A 22,717-nucleotide genomic window follows, 5' to 3' on the forward strand; every position below is an offset into this window, starting at 1 on the left:
TCTAAGAAAAATTCAGAGAAAGTCATGCTTCCTTTCATGTCTCTCTAATTTTTTCATCTAAAACTTAGGCAATTTCACCCCTGTATTCCTGATGCCTAGGTACATACCACTTAAGATGCAAGAGCTGTTTTGCTGTACAGTCACTGGGTATTTACTTTTAGGATTATTTTAAAATATTTTTATTATTTAAAATTATTTTTATGATTACAGAATAAGAGTTTAGCATCACTCTGTAGAACTAAAGTGTGTTTTTTTTCCAAACAGAGACTTCTCAAACCTTTGATACTTGGAAACAAGACCATGCTACTGGTCAAAAGTAGCTTTGTTTGTAATTCAAAACCCACTTAGAGTTTTTTTTTATTCTGCCACAGTACTAACACACAATCACCACAAAGAGAAATATCTTGTTGTTCAATGCACCTAACAGTGCTTACACAGAGGATAACCAGTATGCCACATGAGCTATCCAGTGAAGACCTGTAACAGCAAATCTAGATCACCATGCTAGTACACTCCAGACACACAGCTGCACTGCTATTAATCCCAACTGATCAGAAAACTAGTCTAAATATAAAACTGGCTAGCCATTCATTAGTAATATGAGATGCTTATAGGAAAAAGCAAGTCTAAATATCCATGTTTCACTACACCACCCAGTTTATGCAACTGACAGTGACTTCACCAAAATGAAATTATGCCACAATCTTTAAATCAAGACATCTCAATTCAGGAGTTTCATATACTGTAGTTTTAATTAGAGAAGGAGTAACTTCTGCACCAACAGCATTTCCACTAGTGAACTAATATAGAAGAACAGGAAGCTGTCCAGAAGAGTACAGCTAGCTGCAAGTGACCTTTATCCAAAGAGAAAATTGCTTACAAGTTGTAATCTTTAAACAGATGCATATTAATAAGACACATTTGGAACCCTTAGTGTGCAAACAGTAATTTCATATCATCTTCCATGAATTGGTGAAGTAAAAAGGCACCATTTTCTTCAAGAATTCCTCACTACAAACAAAATAAAGGGGATGACTGAAGTTGATTTGTCCTCTATATAGGACAAACACTCCATAGTCATAATTAATTTCTCTTCTAGAATATCCCACCATCACTGTTTATGAGAGAAACCAGCAGCAGAATAACAAGAAAATAACTGTCCTACATCACAAGGACAAGTAAAAACAGGAGAGGACACAACAAAAAATTCTTCTCACAGATGAAAGCAGTCTTGGCAGAAAACAAGAATAAAATTTTTAAGATTAACCACACTATGTGTAGCTTTATAGGGAAGGGGGAACAATTTCTAGCTGTCCATAGCTTGTTATTTATTGGTGTTATTAGAAGGACACACTTTACAAACAAAATAACATACTTACAGAATCCTTAGAACCATTTACCCAAAGTATTATTTTAAAACTATTGGTTCAGGTACAAACAGTTAAAACAAGACAATAGCATTAACTTGTTCCAGATCTCAGGTTCCCTTAAGCTAGGTATGTGCTTAAGTTCATTTTTTTTTTGTTTTTTTTTTTTTAATAAACTAGGCTTTCAGAAACCAAACTGTAGACTTGCTTTTGTCCCAGCAAGAGTCAGCTACTAAACAAGTAGCGATGATCTAATTGAGCAGATGTCATTTCTCTTACCTTATCTACATTTGCTCTAGTTTTGGCAGAGGTTTCTACATACTGCACCCCCCATTCTTCTGCCTTACTTCGAGCCTCTTCTACAGGCACTTGTCTGCGCTCCTCCAAGTCAGATTTGTTTCCCACTACCAGTAAAGGGATTTTATCCTCTTCAGCCTTCACACGCAGGATCTGTTCCCTAATACATGAGGTATTCAAATAAAAATATCTGTGTTAGTAGCAGCAACAAAACTCCCACACTTATGTGGAGTGGATCAAGTGGTCTGCACATTATTAGTGCTTACAACTGGACTTTTCCCGGCCGTTGGACACACACTTTATTCCAAGATTAGTAATGCTAGAGGCTTTACAATTACACTATTGAAAGCCTCACATTTTAAAATTATTCCAAGATTAGTAATGCTATAGGCTTTACAATTACACTATTGAAAGCCTCACACTTGCAGGAAGGCAGTTTTACCATTTAGTTAGTGAGTAATCAGGTTCTAGGAAAGAAGAGTATGGCAGAAGAGCAACTGGCAGCAGGAGTTCACATCTGAATGAGGAAAAAGAGTACAAGTGCCATGTTTGCCAAGTTCTACCTTGGCATTCAGTCACCATCTTTAATTCACAGTCTGCATCACATCTCTATATAGGTCTGGGCAACATCAAGTCTTTGCCAAGGCAGTAGGTCGCAAACAGGCCTGGCAGAGATCATTCCTAATGGCTACCTAAACTTTACCCAAAGGAGAGAGTTACTACACAATTCTGAACTAAAATGCTTGCAGCCTTTCTCCTTCACAGACTCCAGGAAGATATTCAAACTGCCAGCATTAACCTGTCAAGCTAAGAGGATGTACCAGTGTCTAGGAAAGGAGATGGAGTGATGTTGCATACTAGTCTCAGTCTGTACTGGGTAAAACACAATCTGAAACCAGACTGACACATCCTGCTGTCCATCTAGGATGCTGGAAGAACTCTACCACTCTAAACTATTTTTAAATAGCTATAAAGACCTAAACAAGGCATGAGCACAGTGCTACGCCCTCTCATCTCCCCAAAGAGAGATGCCTGCATTTTCCATCTACAAAATAACAATGTATGGAGAGTACATGAGACTCTAAAATAGCATTAACACTGAAGCAGACAATCTGCTGTTGCATTTAACTGTATCTTCACACATTTTCAGATTAAAGAGGCACTGAAAGCAAACACTGAATACATAGCATCAGCAGGAGAGCTAGGGTTTAAAGACAAACCTATCATTTGTTCAGTATGCAACTTTCCCATAGCATTAGAATTCTGGAACCTTTTGCTCGGCAGCAAATAATACCACTCTGCAGTTTGGCCTGAGATGCTGGTGACTTGTACTACCCATTCCACACTCCTTCTGGGACCAAGGAGCTGGTTCTTGCATGTCAGCCGAAATATTCCATTTAACTAATTTCACTATTTGTTTTACTTCTGAACCATTGAAAAGTAGGAGATTCTGCATTACAAAACTCTTATGCCCTTCTTGCCCATCTTCAGGGCTAGCATTACTTTTTCATTGTTTTGCTGTGCTGGAATCTTGAACCAACACACCGTTAACTGAGTTACAAAAGTCTGACAAAAAAAAAAAAAAACAACTGCCAAGATAAATACTCCTACTCTTTCATTCAAAGCCTTAAACTTTGGGTTTAACATTATATTTCACTTAGGCACATAAGCCAAAACCAAGTGCTTCTGCTTGTCTCATTTTCTTTGTGTTCTTTGAGTGCTACCTGACCTTTTCTTCCATCTTACATTAGGAAGAGTCCTAGTACTCAGTTTCACAGTCCTGTAACAGTTAAACTGTTGGCTCCTTTCAGAGCTGCAGTTAGAGCAAACTGAGCTCTGCTTGTGTGTCCCATGACTGTCAGCCTTCTGAAGCAGAACAAAGTCATAGAAATATTATGTGAAGAAGGACCAGTATTTTTATACCTCATGAAAGATTTTGTGGTCTTCCACTATTGTTGAAAGAGTATTATGATATGTTAAGTTCGGGAGTGCAAGGAGGGTTTGCCTTAGCTTTAAGGAAAACCTAGAAATAAGTGCCCTCAGCTACAGCACTTCCATTACCAGTTAGTATCTGTTAAACTTGTACCACTGAAGCAAAGGGAACGTAAGGCAGACTGATTAAGAGCTTTTATTCTGACAAGCGTAAGGCACTCTTAAACTTTCCCTATGCTTTGGGAAGTTTTCCTTAAAGTTATACAGCTGTTCCAGGCGATCTCCAGTTTACCTTCTACTGAGGCAACAGGTATTATCAAAAAGAGTTAGAACACTTGCCCTGAAGAATGTGGCTACATGGATTCTAAAGCCAGAGTAGTGGTTTAAATCCTTTTCTATCTACCCCCCAAATGACACAAGCAGTTTCTGTGGTCAATCTGGTGCCAATTTTTAGATCAGAACTGCTAATCCCAAGAAGAAAAATTGAAGTGCTTACTAGTACCCTGTGTCTTTCTAGGAATACATCTGCCTACAATAGCAATGCTTGGCTGCCAACCCTTGTTTGGCATCAATCCATACCTGAGAGTGGAAGCTAATCCTTCCCTTCCTTAGAGCACCTGCTTCTAGCAGTAAGCAATACTGTGTCTGAAACCGGGCCAAAAGACAGATTTAATTCCAGAAGTACTGTTCTAAGATAATTAAACTTCACATCCATGAAGACTGAAAATTGGCTGGAATATGCCTGTTTTAAGAGTCCAAGAATCTGTTACTTGCCTGAAGTTGCTGCTGGCATGGTGTACTCATAAGTTGCAGGCACAAAGATGACTAAAGCCAGAGGCTGAATACTGCGGTTTAGGTTATCAGTTACTGAGAGAAAAATGGTCAGGTGTCACTCTTATTGATTAAATGGTAATAGACAAAGAATAAAGAGGTGTAGCTTTTAGGCAGAGTTGTCAGAGCTGCACAGGAACTGGATAACTTCCCCTGGCTAGGAGAGAAACTACTCACCGAAACTCTGCTGTTGCTGTGAAGGATTCATGCTCTGTTATTGAAAAGACAAGAAGAAATCCTTCTCCACTGCGGAAATAGTTATCTCTGATAGCTGCATAATCCTCCTGTCCTGCTGTGTCCAGAATGTCTATCTGAACTTCTTCACCGTCCAGAACTACTTTCTTTCTGTAGCTGTCAGCCTTGGTAGGTTCATAGTCTTCTACAAACTGACAAGAAAGGGATCAGTGTTTAGAATTACTGTCAAACAGTCTCACTATTTGTCCATCTTCCTTCTTTCACTTCAGTGACATTTAAATTCCCCAAAACCTTCTCATAATTCAGTCAGCCACTAAGTTCCACCACTTTTTTTTAGTGTTACTATTAAAAGCAAATTATTTAAGCCCTTAATACATCAAAGAGCCAATTTGCCTAGTCAAGTTTTGCTACACAAAATACTGTCAGCAACTTCAGTACAATATACGAACAGAGCTGCAGTATAAGTTACCAGCAATGTGTTGCCATTATCTAGATCTCCCACTTTAAGAAAATGCATTTGAATATACTTCAGGAACAGGTATCTGAACTTTTAACAGGTGTGGATGAAAGCATCCAGCTGCTGAACACGAAGGCCTGTTTCATAATTACACAGACACATACTTTAGTCCATTCAGTATTGATCAGATCCACAAAGCCACTGCCAGTTCAACAGCACACATCCAGTGGAGAAATAAAGAGGTAAAGAGCTTCTCAGCCTCATAACACAACAATTAAGCCCAATTAAGCTGGCTGGCTTTCATTAATGACTACAACACCTGTTCAGATACACTACTATAGTATGTGTGGACAACCTATAGATAAATACTAACTTTTGAACTACAGGATCATGTATTCCTTCACATACTAGTGTGGGCTGCTTAATCTAACTGCCTATATACCAGTATGGAAGAATTCATGCTATGAACACGCTTACTTCATCACCGGGCTCAGAATGAGCTAGCATGTTTACTTCTCACTTCAGCCTTAACTGACCTAAATTACAAAATTAAAGTTCAACTCCAAGTAGTAACAGCTTCTATACACAAGCACCCATACATTATGCATGACTTCTGAAGACAGTTCTTTCACAAATAAGCATCAATTTTGTCACCTTTAGCCAGAGATGTTCCCAGAGGACACATCTTCCACCTTTCTACATCCTGCTCCTGCCACTTGGGTCATCAGGTCTTTTGCTCATCACATTTAGTTCCCCTGTCCCACAAAAAAATGCTTAGCAAGCCATATGAATTTGTGCTTTACAGAAGCTGAACTGAAGTTACTTACCTCATCATACATAAACTGAAGCGTGAGAGCAGATTTACCCACACCTCCACTGCCAACCATAATTACTTTATGGAGGGCCAAGGAACTCTGGTTCTTGCTCTTGCTGGCAGCCATTGTCCCTGCTTGCCACAGACGAAGTGCCAGGCAACCAATCAGATCTGCAGAGAGAAGCAGCACAGTCACCCATCCATGGCATTGGTGACATCAGGGTAGCATACAGGTAAAGTGTCTCACAAGTGCTGAAAGACCAGATTAAAACCCTGCCCTGAAAGCCTAAAGAATGGGCCACTCCAATGCACTGGCATGCAAACCATGCCTAAAGTATGAGTAGGGCAAGGTATTAAAACAAATGCCTTCTATTTGTGACAACACTATGATTAATAAAGGTGCCAAGGGTTTCTAACCAGCTACTCTTAATTTGAAAACCCAGTCTAAAAAACTAGTGTCTAGAGCAGTTTCTAAAGAAAAACTTACTCTTTCTCAAAATATATGAAATTAAGTGTTTTTTATTGTTCTTGTTATAAGGCATTACACCTTTCTGAAGTATTTCTTTAATGTTGATACAGCTATGCCTTAGATCTGCTTATAGGCAGAAATCTGGCTTTTGATCTTCTCCCTATGTAGGCTAAGAAAACAGCAGAGATACACAATAAATTGGCAGGAACAAGTTGCAAAAACTTCTAGCAGAAAGTCTCATGACATGACATTTCCATTTATTTTACACTCTTCCTGCCTTTTGATGCTGCAAATCTAATTTGCTTAGAGAAAAAAAAAAAATCCAGCTTTACAAAAAAGAAAAAAAAAAATCACAGTTCCTATTCTTCTCCTGATGTTGCTAAGCCATAAAGGAGTAAGCTTCAATAAACAAGCCCTAGTTAACAAGCCTCTGTTTGTGTGTTATGAGAACCTAGTAATTAAATACTGGAGGCTCCTTAAAAATAATACTGCCTTTTTTTTTTTGGTTGGTTGGGTTTTTTATGAGTAGCTGGACACGGTAGTTGTACCAGAAGAATAAGCAGCAGCTGCCATGCTGATTAGCACACAGCAGCATCTCTGAGGACAGCACACAGAAGACAAAAGCAGAAATAAGTGAAACAAAGATGTATAACCAGTCAGGATTCCCACACAGAAAAAAATCCAAATATAAATATTTGAGATACATTATGTGTATATGGTAGATGGCAGGATAGAGATTCTTGTGCCCTTGGACACAAGAACAAAGGACTCCAGCTGTTTATATCCTGGCAGAGAGCTGTAAGGAGACCAGCAGACCATTCAGAAAATACTGCTATAGAAAGCGGCTGTACCAGACTTGATTTACAGCAGCATGCTTTATTCCAGAAGCACAGAAGCAATGGACCTACCAGGAGTCTCAAATTTACCTGGACACAATTATTCTAGAAAACCACTGCAACTGCCACATCAGCAAGTGCTACTGTACGGAAACACAAGGCCAACAGTAGAAGTTACTGAGTAGTAAATTGGAAAATATACTTCAGGACAACCAGCTGGCCTAAACAAAATTAACAAGAGACTAAGAGATTGTCAGCCTACAAACATGCCATAGGATTATTTAGCTTGGAAAGGGACCTTTGGATACTGTCCAGTCCAAACCTCCCCCTGAAAGCAGTTTGCTCCATGCAATCCAGTTTACGTGCCCTGCATTTCTGAGACTGACAATTCCATGACCAGTCTGGACAACTGCCCTTAGAGTACACTGATAGTGACTATTTTTTCCCCCTTGTCATGACTTGGATGTTCTGAAAAGCAACAAATCAAACAAAGTTCTCATTTACTCATGCATACAAGAACAAACATGCCAACAATCAAGAAGTGCCCTCAGGACAGCATTTTCAAACATCTGAGCAGAAGTATTTTTCCATGCAGAGTTTTTTACTCATACCTGTTTGCTACACACACAGTGCAAATTAATCATCTTTAAGTGCTCATTCTGGGATAAACACTGGTAAGTGAAGACAGATATTTTCCTTTGTTAATCTTCTCTATTATGTTATACATCACCTCCCTCATCCAGGACACTCCTTAGTACAGAAATGGGGTGTGACAATTCCTACTTCTCCATAGGTTCTACCTGTACAGCACAAACATAAATTTGTTTGGGACAGTGAATTCAGCCATTGCCACAGAGACTGATTTTTAACTCTTAGTCGCCAGAGAGGCAAGAGAGGAAGAGAACATTTCCCTGCCAAGGGAATGTGAAAAAACACAACAGGTAGCACCCGAACTCCAGAAGTTGTTGCTTTTCCTATTGTCCACATAGTAAACTAGGATTCAACTTGTTTGGGCATAAACACCCAAGAAACAAGGGCTACAGACTGGCCAGACAATGAGACAGTTCAGGGACTTTAAGTGCTCTAAAAATAACACAGCCTGTACTTAAATTGTAGAGAATGCTGTTTTGTCCTAGCTCAAGAGTAGTCTGGCTTTCACTGTAGTAGATAAGCTACTTTATGGAGTGTGACCCTTAGCTACTTTTCATATAATTGTGAATGGTTTTAACCTGTGAGTATTCTTTTATCAGGCATCCTAACATTGTTGTAACTGTTGTGTTATCTAATACAAAGTTTTCAAATTAGACATTTTTCTGGCATCACAAACTTAGGAATATGTAATAGGCAGCAGCACTAAGTCCACTGTGCAATGCAACAGCAATAAAGGCGTAATTTACTAATAGCCAAGAGAAGACTTCTCTTTCTGTCAATACAAATACCACATCTTTACATGGCCATGGTAAATGAATAGTTGTATTTTAGGAAAAATACTGACAAGCTTGAGTTCATCATAAAGGTAAGTGGAGGGAATATTTAAATCCTTCCTTCTCTATTCCACTGAAACAACAGCCTATAAAAACTGCAAGGTCAGCCTTACACTATTACCCGATTCATAATCAAAGTATAATATTAAACAAAATCCATCCAGTAGCATAAACATTTACAGTTTGATTGAGCTCTAGCTCTTCATGGCCAAGGTACTTGATCTTCCCTGCAGAGCTGTTCCAAGCTCGAATACTTCAGAGGATCAGGACTACAGGGGCCCCGTGAATGCTGCAGTATGCTCACAACACAGACCCTGTGCAGTGTGCACTCCGTGAGGTCCCAGAAGCTGCACACAAAGCAGCTCTGCTTTGGTGGCATCAGAGGGAGCATGGCCCCCTCCAGCCCAGAATAGGCAGGCAGTGAGCAGGCAAGGACAGAGGATGAAGCAGTGTGACACAGGATTAACAGCCAGTATCAGTGCAGAAGTACCAGTGCTTACAGAACAACAGGCTGACAGCACATCACTGCTCCAGAAAAGGGCATGGTGAGATTATAATAGGAATATTCTAATGAAACAAGAGAAGGCATTGGGGCCAACTGTTTGTTTATTTCTATCTCCACCTCTGCAGCCCAATAAACAGTTTACACAACATAGTTCAAAGCTCACTTCTAACAGTTCCTTGAGGTTGAAAAAGTAAAAAAAAAAAATTAAAAAAAAAAAAATCTATTAACACAAGTGGAAGCTCTCTCCTCTTATCTCTGAGTAGGCAAGGATGAATTTTCTTCCTATTCTGTACATTAAGCATCCTTGAGGCAATCAAGATGGGGACATTAACTCTTTTGTTCACAGAAAAGTAAGTCTTGGAAAATCCAACACTTCTCAAAAAAAGGAGCAGTGTCTAGAAGAACCTGTGACAACTGCAGTTGCTTTAGAACATTGCCAAAATCCCTTCAGTTTAAGGGGCATAGATTTAAGGCAAAGGGTCTTACTGCACATGCTGAAGAGCTCCCTCTGAGTAGGTGTCCAGACAAGACACATAACACTGTGGTAAGATGCCTCCCCTCTCCTACTGCTCTTGTTCTTTGGGGACAGTTTACTTTCCAGCAAGATTCACCCTCCTCTGACAGGACAAGAAGAAATCCATTGGGCAGTCAGTCAATCTATTTAATTTCCATCTGTCACTTTACCCTTGGGTTTAATGACACCATGTTGAACTTCATATGCTAAGTGTCATAAGGTGTAAAAAAAAAACCCAACCAACCAACAAACAAACAAACAGAAAACTCCACCACACCCCAAACCTTCTGAAAGTTTATTTGAGGGAATAAGGTAAGGGAGGTGGTTTCTTCTGGTTACCGTTCACCCTGCTTTTAAATAAACTGCTAGACATATGCCATGTCAGAGAATAAACTTTTTCTAGCAGTCTTTCTTCATCAAGAAAATAGAAGTAATTACCTGTTTCATCAGTTTTCAAAGATAAGGATTAAGCCACTGACTTGATAATGCTGCATTTATTCTATAATAGGTAACACACAGCCTTATGCACAATAGGAGCTTTGTGATGCTGGTGAAAGATGCTCTTCAGATCCAGAAAGGAAAGTTACACCAGGCACAGGCTGCCCACATGAAGCACAGAATCTACAATTCAAACCATAGGAGTTACTCATCAGCTGTTTTGATTTAGACTTCTGAAGATCTCTGCTTGGCCACAGGACTAATCAAACCATGCCACCTTCAATGTAAGATATCTAACCCTAAACTCGCCAGCTATTTCAGCCTTCCTTTATCTGTTCAGATTACAATTTCTGCAGGTAAACTAAAGCCCCCTGCACAATGTGTCATTATTGCCTGGTCCCTTGAAACTGAGCACTTCAAGGCAATTGTTTATAAACAGCTTAGTAAACTGCTTTTTCTCCACCCTCTCCTCAACCTAAACAGTAAAACTGCTCAGAACACAGTTTACTAACAGGACTGGTTTACCTAATACCAAGATTCAAAGACTATAACTGAGTAACTGCATGTATTTCAAACCAGACCACACTCACATCTCTCTGTTTATTTCACATGCATTAAGACACCACAGCTGCAGAACACTTAAAGAAAAACATTCTTGTCACTTCACAAGAAAGAAACTTTGCTACAGTTCATCCAAGTACATAAGGGAAAAAAACCCAGAAGCTTCACTAAGTCTACCTGTTTTCCAATAAATAGTCTACTGCTGTAATAAAATAATCTGAAACCCTCCAAAGGCTTTAATTGGAATTGCTGCTAGTTCTTCCATTCAGTTTGAGATTTAGAACTGAAATAAAGCTCTAAGCTCAAAATTGCTGAGATCAGCCCTTGTTCTCTTGCTGTGCAGCTGATATCTTTGGACATTTCTTTTCATTCTATCCTGCCAGTGAAAGCAGCCATTCTTTGGATTTTAAAACAGGATTCTAGAAACCCTTAGCCCAATAGCTTGACAGAGGAGCTTTGTTAAACCCTTCAGATACCTACTTTTAAAGGAAAATCTGGGTATTCAACCTATTATAAAGACTTAAATATGATGTCATCAAAAGCCAGCATAGAAAGAACAAGGTTTGCAATGGTATTTTAGTGATCCTCATTTATCAGAATATGAATTAGAGGCTTTGAAGTGTTTGGTTCTGTGATATGGCCATAAGAATGCAGTCACAGAAATTCCCTGGATCACAAAACTAATTAACAATCTCACTGAGCTATGAACCGTAAGAGCTCCTCAGCCATTCTGAGGTTACCCAGAAAATATTTAAGTACTGAAATTCCATTAGTTTTCAATGGACTGTAAATGCTCCAACTGGTAATTCAACTAAAAAAACCCATTTGAGATTAAGTGGCATATTTAATGCCACTGAAAATTTTAGGATATGCAGGCTGAAAAATTACAAATGCTACTCTGTCCTCTTTTGCAGTGCTCTCGTCTTAACTCTTGGCATATATCCAGTTAATGGTTTCCAAGCTAAACAGAGATCATTATGTGTTTGGTAGAAATTCCTGATAATAATAATAATTTCCTTCCCCATGTAATGCTGGATGTTTCTACCTTCTCAGTTGCACTTATAGATTTTTCTGAGCCATGTTTAATTGGATCAAAGAATTCATTCAGCTTGAAATGAATCCCAGAGTACACTGGGGTAATTTTGCAGTCCCCATTTATATCACCCAATGCTGCCATCAACCATCCCCTGTCCCTCAGTTCCCTCTTTCTTGTTCCAGCCCATCTCCTCCTGCAGCAGAGCCATTCAAGCACAGCCCACTGGGCCTGCCAGTCACATCTGCAAGGCCACACATGCCTCAGTGCTGATGTGAAGACAGTTTGCACAACTAAGGCCAAAGAAGGTTTAGCAGCCAAGCAGTTACTTATACTGCTGCAGAAACAGGGCAGTTCTCTGACCCTGATCACAATTCACTCCTTACACAGGGGACAGCCACCATCCTGCTGCAGTGGCCAGGCTGAGCACTGGAGTGAAACCCAAGCCTCAGATTTACTTTTGGTAATCAGGCATTTGGTAATCAGACTTGCAGTTGCCACAATAAAGACACTGGAAAGGAAACTCAAAACAGATTTGGAAAAATTAATAATTTATAATATCAGAATGAAAAGTAAGAATTTAAGGCAAGCAATTACTCTGTACAAATGAAGGGCTCTAACCTCTTTATATAGGCCATATTCTTATTCAAAGTGGCAACAACCATATCCCTAAATATTACAGGAAAAAACACAGAATACATAAATTTAATTAATACACTGAAAGTTACATTACACCAATTTCAGTCAATTATTATTAGTTACTAATCCTGCCTAAACTCCCCAGAATTGTGTGCACACTTACAGATATTGGCTATCACAAATATGCTCTGGCAGGAGCTACATATACACTGCTAACTAACAGACACATGAAGCAAGACCAGGACTAGCAAGTTAAAGCAGTTATGTTAAAGCAGTTAAAGGTTAAACCAGAACCTGAAGCCAGGTCATTATTGTTTTCCATCTCCTACAAGGCTGGGGAAATGACTGGCACAGATTGAAGAACCATTTCAATTCAGAATTTCATGAAAAGAATCAGACTGGAGTCTTAACTTCCATAATAAGAAAGACTGCAGACCATGAGATGAACTGCAGGAGAGTCCCTAAGACTTGCTCATCTGGAAAATACCACAGGGAGTATAAAAACAGTATTTTTAATATAGTTGTGATCAGGAGCCCTCTCTGCGTGCATGAAGAGGACACAGATATCACACCAAAATATTCCAACAGTATCAATAGCATCAGACATCCAGCCACTGGATACCAGCCAATTTGGATTAAGAATCTCTATTAGACACCCTGGTCTCCATACCGTATCTCACTTTTCACTATTTCACACATTTGCATGCAAAGCCATCTCCAGCTCTTCACTTAAGACCAAAAAAGTAAGATCAAGTGATTTTAAAAAGAGTGGACTGAGTATAAAAAAGCTTTTTTGGCACCACAGTTATGAAGAACAGGAAGAACAAGAGACTCCCAGGTGCATTGCTCCTTCAACTGATCATTGTCCTTGCAACCTACAAAGTGTACCATGCTGCTCTTTCCAACAGGTTATAGCTAGACTTGATAATTCCATCTTTTAAGGCTCTGTTCAGATCTGGATCACCACAACAGTGATACATTTTAAGTACAAAATACCTGTATATACTCTCATTCCCCACAATCCCCTCCATCCTTGCCAAGCACAGGTTAACTCTTCTTACAGGTTTTCAGAAATGCATCTGTACAGCTTGGAAAGCAAATCTGATAGCATTTAATTTACATTTACTTACTAGGTGAAATTCTTAAATATATGCCCTCTCACATCATTCAGTACAGGACTAGTCTAGATTACTTATTACAAATAGACATTATCTTACACATCAGTAATCTCAAGCCAATAACCTTGTTAAGAATAATCTTGATGTCTAAGAAAAACGGGAACTAAATCCTGTCCAAGTCTGTAGCAAGGCTACAACCTTCAAAGATTTAGTGACAGGAAAGAATCAGTCTGATCTGTTGCTCAGGAGAGCAACATTTTAAAGCAGCGCTTTAAAACTTGGATCTTATGCTGAAGTGAAATATAAGCAAATATATATCCCTGTTGCAAGGGAATTTAAATATCTGAATTTGTTTGGTTGGGGGGGTTCAGTTGTTGTTTGCTTGGTTTTGGTTGGCTGTTTATTTTTAGAATGCCATCACAGTAAAATAAAAACAGCCAAGTAATTTGTTTCTGAGCAGTAGCTTCGAGAAGAAAAAGGACTTCCCTCCAACAGTGCTTTTAAGTCACTGGAGTACACCCTCCCCTTCCCCCCCTCCCCTGAAAAAAAAAATCACACACATCTGTATTAAAGTAAGTAAGGTTTCAATGTCATGCTATAAAGCTAATGCTCTTAACAGCCAGGTACCAACAGTATGAAGAGATTGTCATTGCATGTAGGCAGTACATTTATAGTAACTGCCTCATTGTTTCACAGATAGCATGCGAGCATCATAGTTATATAGAGTCTTACAGGGGAAAAAGTAAGAAACCACTCTCCACTTTATTTTCCATATTACTCAGTACAGAGCAACTAATAGGGCGTATGTAGCACCAGATAGAATATATTCTTTATTTCAGCAAGATAGTGTTACCTGGAGAGAAAGTCATAAGATAGTAGTGCTATTACAGCTAAAGCCACTTCTCTGTGGGGAAATATCCAGCCTGATCTCTCCAAGTACCTTCAGAAAGCTCCAAATCTAATATTAACACCCAGAAGATACACTGCAGACAGACTACAACAGAGAGGAATCTACCGTGTTGCTCTTACTCTACAAGATCTTGCTAGAAAACCTGATAGAATTCTTCTACAAGCACAAAGACTGAGTTAATGCCATTAATCAGTATATCTATGCTAAGGCTTTGTCACTGTGGTGCTAACAGTCTAGTTGCCTAATTACTTAGGGCGAATTATGACACCACTGTTCACACTAGTTAATTTGGCTTATAGAAAAGTAGCACTCAGGCAACAGACTTGCTCAACAGCCTCACTTCCACTGACTTGCAGTTTATTTCAACTACACTTCCTTTGAAAGCTCACCCATGCAGAAACATGTCCATCTTTGATACACAGCATACATGAAGTGCACCAAACCACTAAGAGACAGTGGTGACATGCTTCAGACAGTTATTCTCATGCCAATTTTTAACTGGATCTCCAGAAGCCTAACAAATACAACAGCCAAACATCTCAGATCACACAATCAGTGTCTTAAGTGACACACTAGAGCTCAAAATAACCAAAATCTCATCTCAGTACCAGGTTATATGGTTTCAATTACTTCAGTGAAAAAGCTTCAACTATATAATCCACAAGGAAGTTATCACTACCACTGATTTCACCAATTCCAACAAATGCCAATTCAAACAAGAAGCATGCTACAGAGTTGCAGGAGCTCTCACGACTGTTACCCAGTCCTGGGGCTGTCACACCCAGCCCATTGGTCCCACCAACATGGCACCAGACACTGCGGACGGGCCACAAGCTGCTACTGTTGCTATCTCACTAGATCATGCTTCCCTAGTGAACTGGATGGCTGGAATAAATCACAAGTCCAAATGTTCAGGTAATATCTGGAGAAGTAAATGTGACTGCCCATACAATTACATTTCTTGCTAGCAAACTGAAGTTAATCTCTCAAGCTCAAATCTCCATTTGGGGAAATGTAAGGTGCTGCTGAGACCACATTTGATGCAGATAGGCAGGTAATAATTCCCCATCCTGAGCTCACTCTTAACCATAGAATCCCAGCTCCCTAGGAACACTCAGGGATTGCCTTCCTATAGTCTATGAAGGTACTTTCCACTATTTTAAGCACTTCACTGACTTCACTGTCAGAGTTCACAGATATATATTGTGAGTCACTAAGCTCCCTCAATCAGGCAACATCACACAAGTGTGAAGCACTGAACCTTTCCCTCCATCTTTCAATCACACTAAACAACATCACACAAAACAGTGACATTTAGTACCCATAATTCAGCTGCTGTGTTAAGTCATCTTTAAATAGATTTCTTTACTCCAGTTTCCCCAATGAGGTAGAGAATACCAAACCAAGGCATTCTGCACATCCAAGAAGCCACCTTTCTACTGGACTAGGAGATGTTTTCAATAACAGACAGTTTTCCAGACTACTGTATTCATACACTTTATATCAAACCAAAAGCAGTATTTCTGCCTTCAAATGGGAACTGGATTATTACACCAGTACAGGATTCTTATGAAATTTCAGTATCCCTATAGTTAAAAAAACTAAAAAGCTGTGGAGAGCTTTACTTATGGGAGAAGTGCTATCCTTGGTCTCCCTCATAGAGTGCTTTGCCCACCACTATAAAAACATTTACAGCCAAATGTGTGCTCTTCAACACAGCCTCCAGAGTGCTGTAGAGTTAAGAGTGGCACAATATAACATACTTGGTAACTCTAGGTTTGGGTGGCAGACTATTAACTCAGAACCACTTGACTTCAACACAGAGAATTAGGACATATTTAGCTCAGGACACTTCCCTTTATGACCTAGCAAATGACAGGTCACATGAACATACAGAACTAGTGCAGAATATAAACTGTGCATTTATTCTTGTGTGCTCCTGGAGACATTTCCTATCTCTGCAGAACACTTAACCAGAATAAAAAACCTACTATTCTGATACACAGCCAGCTCATCTCAGAGCTCATGCCTTTCCTGGGAAAACAGCACAACAGGGTGCTTCCATACACTAATGCATGCAGCACAAGGAACAGGCTGGAGATGTTTGGGGTCTGTGTGTAGCTGCAGGGGTTAGAACCTCAGTGGGACCACAGAGATGAGCTGGGATAGCTCTCATGGCTACAGTGCTGCTGTGTGGATGGCTACAGGCTCTTTAGGACAGACCAGCAAGGCAGGAGAGTCATCTCTCTCATAAGAAAAGCTGGAGTGCACAAAGCTCTGCCTATAGATGATAATGAGCCTGTCAGGAGTAGCAGTCAGCAGGAGGACTGGACTAGGCAGTCCCCACAAGTGTCTTCCAGCCTCAGCAACTTTAAGTCAAGTCTGTGCCCAGCAATGCAGGTGCTATAAATCTTATCTGTGGAAGGCCAATTTTTCAACTTGCACAAGTAGTACAGCAGAGCTAGAAAACTTAAAACCAATCCATTATGACTAACACTTAATTAGAAACTTTATCTAATACTATAATGATGCACAGTATCACCACCAACTGTTCTGCCTAATAATTTTTAAATTAGTTTCCTTCCATTGAAACATCAGAACAGAGTCAACCAATAAAGCCTACTTTGAATTTAGTTTGCCTTATAAGACAAACTTAAAAGTAAATTTTCAACACCTGCAGAATTGTTTAAAAAATTGATTCTTAAACTATGTTTTAAAACATGATAAAGTACAAAGAGAGATAGGAATGTGTGCTTGAACCTGGTGCTGTCTTTTGAAAGACCATTTCCTTGAATTTCTTGGCTAGTCTATTTTGTGGCATGGTAGATAAAAGCAGAAAGCTGCCATAAAAGTCAGTCAGTGAGACCTCTTGGTGGGTACACTAATGAGAATTCCTTACCTACCCAAAATGAGATCTCACAGTAAGCCAAGAACACTAAATAGCAGAAGAGTATCATCATGGAGAGGAGTTTTTACTGCAGCAGCAGTTTAATGGAAAGGTTGTATCACAGATCACTACATACTTCACAATTAATTCATTTTAATCAGGGAGCAGCTTCCCCAATTAGCAAAAGTGACAATTAGCAAAACCATCTCTTTTCTGGAAAGCTGAGGCAACTGGCATGCAACTTGATCTAAAATCGCTTCACTTGTTAAATGTCTGCTTTAGACTGTAGCACTAACCTTATAAAGCATTACAAAAAAAAAAAAAAAAAAAAAAAACAAAAAAAAACCACTTTACTGTGTGTTCTGTAGGATGAAGTCCAGGGTTCAGGTAGTTTCTATAATAATCTTTTAAAGTGCTTTGTCAAGTTAGATATAATCCTGTAATACAGTACTCTATAACAATCTTGTCTATAAAGTGGGATTCTTTCCTGTATTAAACCTGTGATTCAAACCACCAGTTTGGGGGAAAAAAAAGTCATCAATATTAAATCCAAGTGGAAACATTCTTTAATATATCCAAAATAGGAACTAAATATAGGTCTCCAGTACTCTTTTGAAGAAAAAAAATCTTTCACTACAGGTAAAAATATATAAAGAGCTAGAAACCAGAGAAATTACAACATCTGCTTAACTCCGCATGTTCTCAGCTTTCCAGTTCTATGCTTTGACTTCAGATTAGTTTTGACACATTCCAAACTTAAGAAGAGCATATTAAAAACTCCAGTTTCGCTGCATTATTAGTGGTCTAAAACATTTCACACTAATCACTTCAACTGACAGCAACACTAATTCACAAAGTAACAGCTGACAGGATTAAGTCTTTAACAAATGCTTATAATCCAAGAACTGATTTTTTCGGTCTTTGACTTGTGATCCAGCAAAGATTCCTAGTCAGGACTGCATTTCCATTAAGTCTCATATTTGTGTTATCAACCATTATTCCTTTGTCAACAGCTTCAGCAAGGAGGGCTATGGGGTCAAGGCTCCCCAGAAAACAGTTGAAGTTCTAAGCAAGCACTTTGTTACCATAAAGAATCACTTCTACATAAAGAATAACTACTTACACATCAGCCTAAATAACATTCTCACATTACAAGACTCCATGACTTTCATTTTGACAGGTCTTGAAAAACACATTTGCACATCTCAAGCACAAGAGACAAAACAGATCCTCTAATATTAAAGCAGTATTTGGGAGAACATGAAGAGATAAAGCATGAGTTATACAGACTTATCTTGCTTAAATGACAAGACAACTTGATATTTCTGGGGCAGGCATGGAGGAAGGTGGTTAGTTCTGTTTAATGAGCTAAAAGAGCTACTAACAAAATGATTGCTCCATAGCAGCTATTACCAAGGACTTTTAAAATACACATTCTGAACCTCTTATCAAGAAGCAAGCATCAGCTGTATCATACAAGAAAAGCCACAAAATTTACTATTACCATTAGGAGAGTGAAACAACCAAGACAGTTTGCTGATCTTGCTGCTCCAAGCAATAGCAGGCAACAAGCAATGGAATCTTATCACCACTGCTTGACAGTGATGCAGAAGAGTTAGCAGAGACATGGGGCTCGAAGGTGGATGAACAGAGAAAATCTAAAAACTGCAGGTTTTTATCAGTAGGATAGTATTTCCAACTCAAGACAGAATGAGTGTAAGAATGTAAGTTGCTATATAACCTGGCTGATAATTAGGATCAGCACATCTCCTAAGTGAGCCATGCAAAGTTACTTGAAGTCAGGCACCCAGAGAGTGAAAAGCATCAAGTACCTACATTTATCTACTTCTGTGGCCTCCCCAGCCACTGCCTTTCACTCAAAGCCCCGGACACCACTACTGCCACCCCAAGTTGCTTGCTACAGCAACAGGCACAAGACACATACTGACCTCTGGCACTGTTTGTCTTGATACCACTGTGCACTTGCAGTCCTATGGGTGTGCCACAGCTGTCATGAGAAACAGGCTCCCTCAGTACCCCTGCTAAGAGAGCCTATTAATTCACATGAATCCGTTGTGTAATAGAAAGCAATTCATTTAATCAGTCACATGGAGCTTGAATCTAGTTTGTAGGAAATGATTGAGTTACTGTGCAATTATCCACTGCATGGAAAATGAAAAGGTTTATAGGACAAGAACAAACTAGGAACCAGATTCCCAAATCATGATGCTACAGCTTGTTCCACTGATTCATGTGGCCATTTCTGCTCTAGACACAGGACAATTTTGTTCCATGTGAAGCCTGGACCCCAACACTTCCTAGAGAAGCAAGTAATTTTATCCAGCATTTGGTCAAACAATAGGTGCAAAATCAATTAAGCAGCTGCAAAAACTTAAAGGGTTCAAATGAGGCATTTGATCACAGGATCAAAAAAAACCCATCCAGGATTTCAGTGTACACATCCAAGTGGTCCAGGCAGTGTCCCATCATTACTGACTTGATTTGATCAAAATGCTTCAATTGCTCTTCTATCCAGATTTCCAGTACCACTGCACTGACAATTAGAGACAAGGTTGAGAGTTCTAAAGAATGGCCAAGAAAGGATATTGTCTGGTCAAATTAAGCTTTAAGTTAAAAGCTTTTATAAAGCATTCCACCTAAATCTTTAGATTAGAAATTCCTCTGCAGTATATACATAATGCTAGCAAAAATAGGTCAGTTTCACTTTTTCCAGGCATGTAAAACAGAATCAAGTTTTGGCTTACTCCAAAAGAAGTGAAAATAAACAATTTACTCCTAAAAGTCTAACACAGGAAACTTGTTTACAGGACTAATCTGAAGGCTATTCTATTCCTAAATGAAGTATTTAATAGAGGAAAGAAATGCAAAATATTTCACCATGGTAAGTTGGTATGGTCTAATCATAAGCAAAAATGCAAATAGTTAAAATTATTCTAGCAAGTCTGCTATGCATGAATAAGTGCAAAGATGCTATTGTCAAGTAAGATTGAACTGTTACTATTAAATTCTCTATAATAAAATTATTTTCAGCCTTCAAGCAAATCGCTTCTGAGAACCACAAGTCTGGTTCTGATTTGTTAGTTCCTACTCTCATTTTAACAACTTTAATTGGGGGGTGGGAGGAGGAGGGTGATGGCAGGGAGTGTTTAAGACATTAGGAAAAAAAGCTTTTCTTGAAAATCATGTACCTCTGAAGATGAGGACAGGCACCTCCCTGTCCCTCAGAAGAGAAATGAGGATCTTGGAATCAGAGAAGAACTGTTAGAACAGTTTTAAAAAAGCAAAACCAAAACTACTCAGACTGCACACTTCAGCTTTGAAAATGACGAGGCTGCTTCTTGCACAGGTGCAGTCTCCTTGCTCCCTTCCACAATGAAAATACGCAGGCACAGTCAAGGCTAAGTCTCCTGCTCTCAGAAGAGAATCGATTCAACAGGGCTCCAGCAGAATGACCGAGTTAGGCCTGCACCAGCTGTTCGGGAAATATGACTGGTCTGCTTCGTCTCACCTCACTCCCTGCCCTTCTCCAGGTAAGGTCACACTCAGGCACCACCCTTCTCTTCCTATAAGATCTACACCGGTAAGGCTGCAGGGCGGCTAAAGATGGGCAGAGAGAGAACACACCCAGATAAAACAAGACTCCCCAGGAAGTTCTGGCTCAGCTGAGACCACCAGCATCCCAAAGCCTGTGTTTATCTCCCGCAGACGAATCGTTATCACTTATCCGACGGCACCAAGGGAAGGCAGGGCAGCCTGCACTAACGCCCAAGGCCAGCTCCTCCTCGTCCTTTCCCTCCCCCACGTCCCACTTGTAGACAGGAGCCACAGCGGTCCCCGGCTCCACCTCGGCCCAGCGCCACCGGAATCCACGAGCCTCCCACTGCGGCTCCGCGCAGGCCCGACGGTCACCGGTGGCCCCGCTCTGCCCTCGCCCACTCCCGGTGCTCTCCCACGGCCGAGGAGCTCCCGGGCAGAGTCGAGGGGCTCTCCTCGCCCGACGCACCCGGGAGACACGGGCTGCCCCGCACGGCCGCTGACACCTTCCTTCCCTCCCTCCCTCTCCGCAGGGCGCGGCGGCGCTCAGCCACATCCCCAGGCTGCGGCCGGGAGCCGGCGACTCCCGCCTGCCTTCACCGAGGGCGCGGGGCCGGGACGGCTGAGGCCCCCACCGGCCCGGGGTTGGGGGATACCGAGGTCGCTGCTCGCTCTCACCTGGGGGCTAAGGCCCGGCTGCGCCCCCCGGCCCCGCTGCTCCCGCTGCCGCCGCGCCCCGGCTCTCATTGAGGGAGCGGCGCCGCCGCCCGCGCGCCCCCGCCGCGCACTTCCGCCCTCGCCGGCGCCGCTCCCGCCGGGCCCGGCTCCCCGCGAGCGCGCGCCCGCCCGCCGGTCACGTGGTGCTCGCGAACCAATCAGCTTCGGGGCGGGGCCGTGAGGGGCGGGCCGCGCCGTGTGAGGGGCCGCGAGGGGCCGCCCGCCCCACGGCCGCCCCCCGCGGTCTGCGCAGAGCCTCGCCGGGCGGCTGAGCCCGTAAGCCCCGCAGGCTCGGTTTGACCCAAAAGAATCACAATCATTTAGGTTGGAAAAGACCGTTAAGATCATCGAGTCCAATTTATGGCTAAACACCACTATGTCAATTAGACTGTGGCACTGAGTGCCACCTCCAGTCTTTCCCTTAACACCTCCAGGACGCCACCTCCCTGGGCAGCCCGTTCCAATGTCTGATCACCCTTTCTGTGAAGAAATTCCGCCTGATGTCCCACCCAAACCTCACCTGGCGCCCTTGAGGCTGTGTCCTCCTCATCCTGTCCCCGGCTGCCTGGGAGAAGAGCCCAACCCCACATGGCTACAGCCTCCAGTCAGGGCGTTGTAGAAAGTGAGAATGTTCCCCTTGAGCCTCCTTTTCTCAGGCTGAACACCCCCAGCTCCCTCAGCCGCTCCTCACAATACTCGTGCTCCAGACCCTTCACCAGCTTCGTTGCCCTTCCCTGGGTTCGCTCCAGCACCGCAATGTCCTCCCTGAAAGGAGGGACAGGACGGGACACAGGATTTGAGGTGTGGCCTCACCAGAGCTGAGCGCAAGGGTAAGGGAAGAAGTTAGGAAGGGCTGTCTTAAACATATCACGTATTTTAATGCAAATTCTATCAATGGGTGCAGAAATTAAGTCTGAAGTCAGAATGTAAAGGAATGGAAGTGTCCCTGGTTTGGCTCATACGGGTTGGGAATGCTGAGTGCTTTATTAAATCACTGAGCTGCAATCCTGTCACATGTGCGCAGCACGGAGCAGTTTTCACTGCTCACGATAACGAAGTGATGGCTATTGATGTATTTACTGTGATTACTTCTTCAAGCCTTTATCAGTTCTCAAATCCAAATTCTCTCTGGCCATCTCCAATGTCACAGAGGCAGGC

At 41.2% G+C, this 22,717-nt stretch overlaps 1 protein-coding gene across 12 annotated transcripts in view; it reads right to left on the reverse strand.

The window, feature by feature from the left end:
- The window catches only part of RALB (RAS like proto-oncogene B), a 47,559-nt gene that overhangs the window by 4,859 nt on the left and 19,983 nt on the right, over window positions 1–22,717 (reverse strand). For 4 of the 12 annotated variants that reach the window (XM_021526133.4, XM_085584956.1, XM_085584955.1 and 1 more), the window contains 3 exons: window positions 5,907–6,064; window positions 4,605–4,813; window positions 1,647–1,824 (listed from right to left, as the gene is read on the reverse strand). In XM_021526133.4, the coding sequence (XP_021381808.1) occupies window positions 1,647–1,824; window positions 4,605–4,813; window positions 5,907–6,020 (501 nt within the window). In that variant the 5' untranslated portion in view covers window positions 6,021–6,064. Of the gene's footprint in view, window positions 1–1,646; window positions 1,825–4,604; window positions 4,814–5,906; window positions 6,065–7,288; window positions 7,342–7,809; window positions 7,999–19,236; window positions 19,330–21,520; window positions 21,616–22,079; window positions 22,319–22,717 lie in introns of those variants that run through there. The other 8 variants (XM_085584958.1, XM_085584961.1, XM_085584957.1 and 5 more) reach the window with 8 other exon arrangements.

Source organism: Lonchura striata, chromosome 7 (genome assembly GCF_050655825.1).
Source record: "Lonchura striata isolate lonStrDom1 chromosome 7, ASM5065582v1, whole genome shotgun sequence".
In the NCBI taxonomy this organism is placed as follows: Eukaryota; Metazoa; Chordata; class Aves; order Passeriformes; family Estrildidae; genus Lonchura; species Lonchura striata.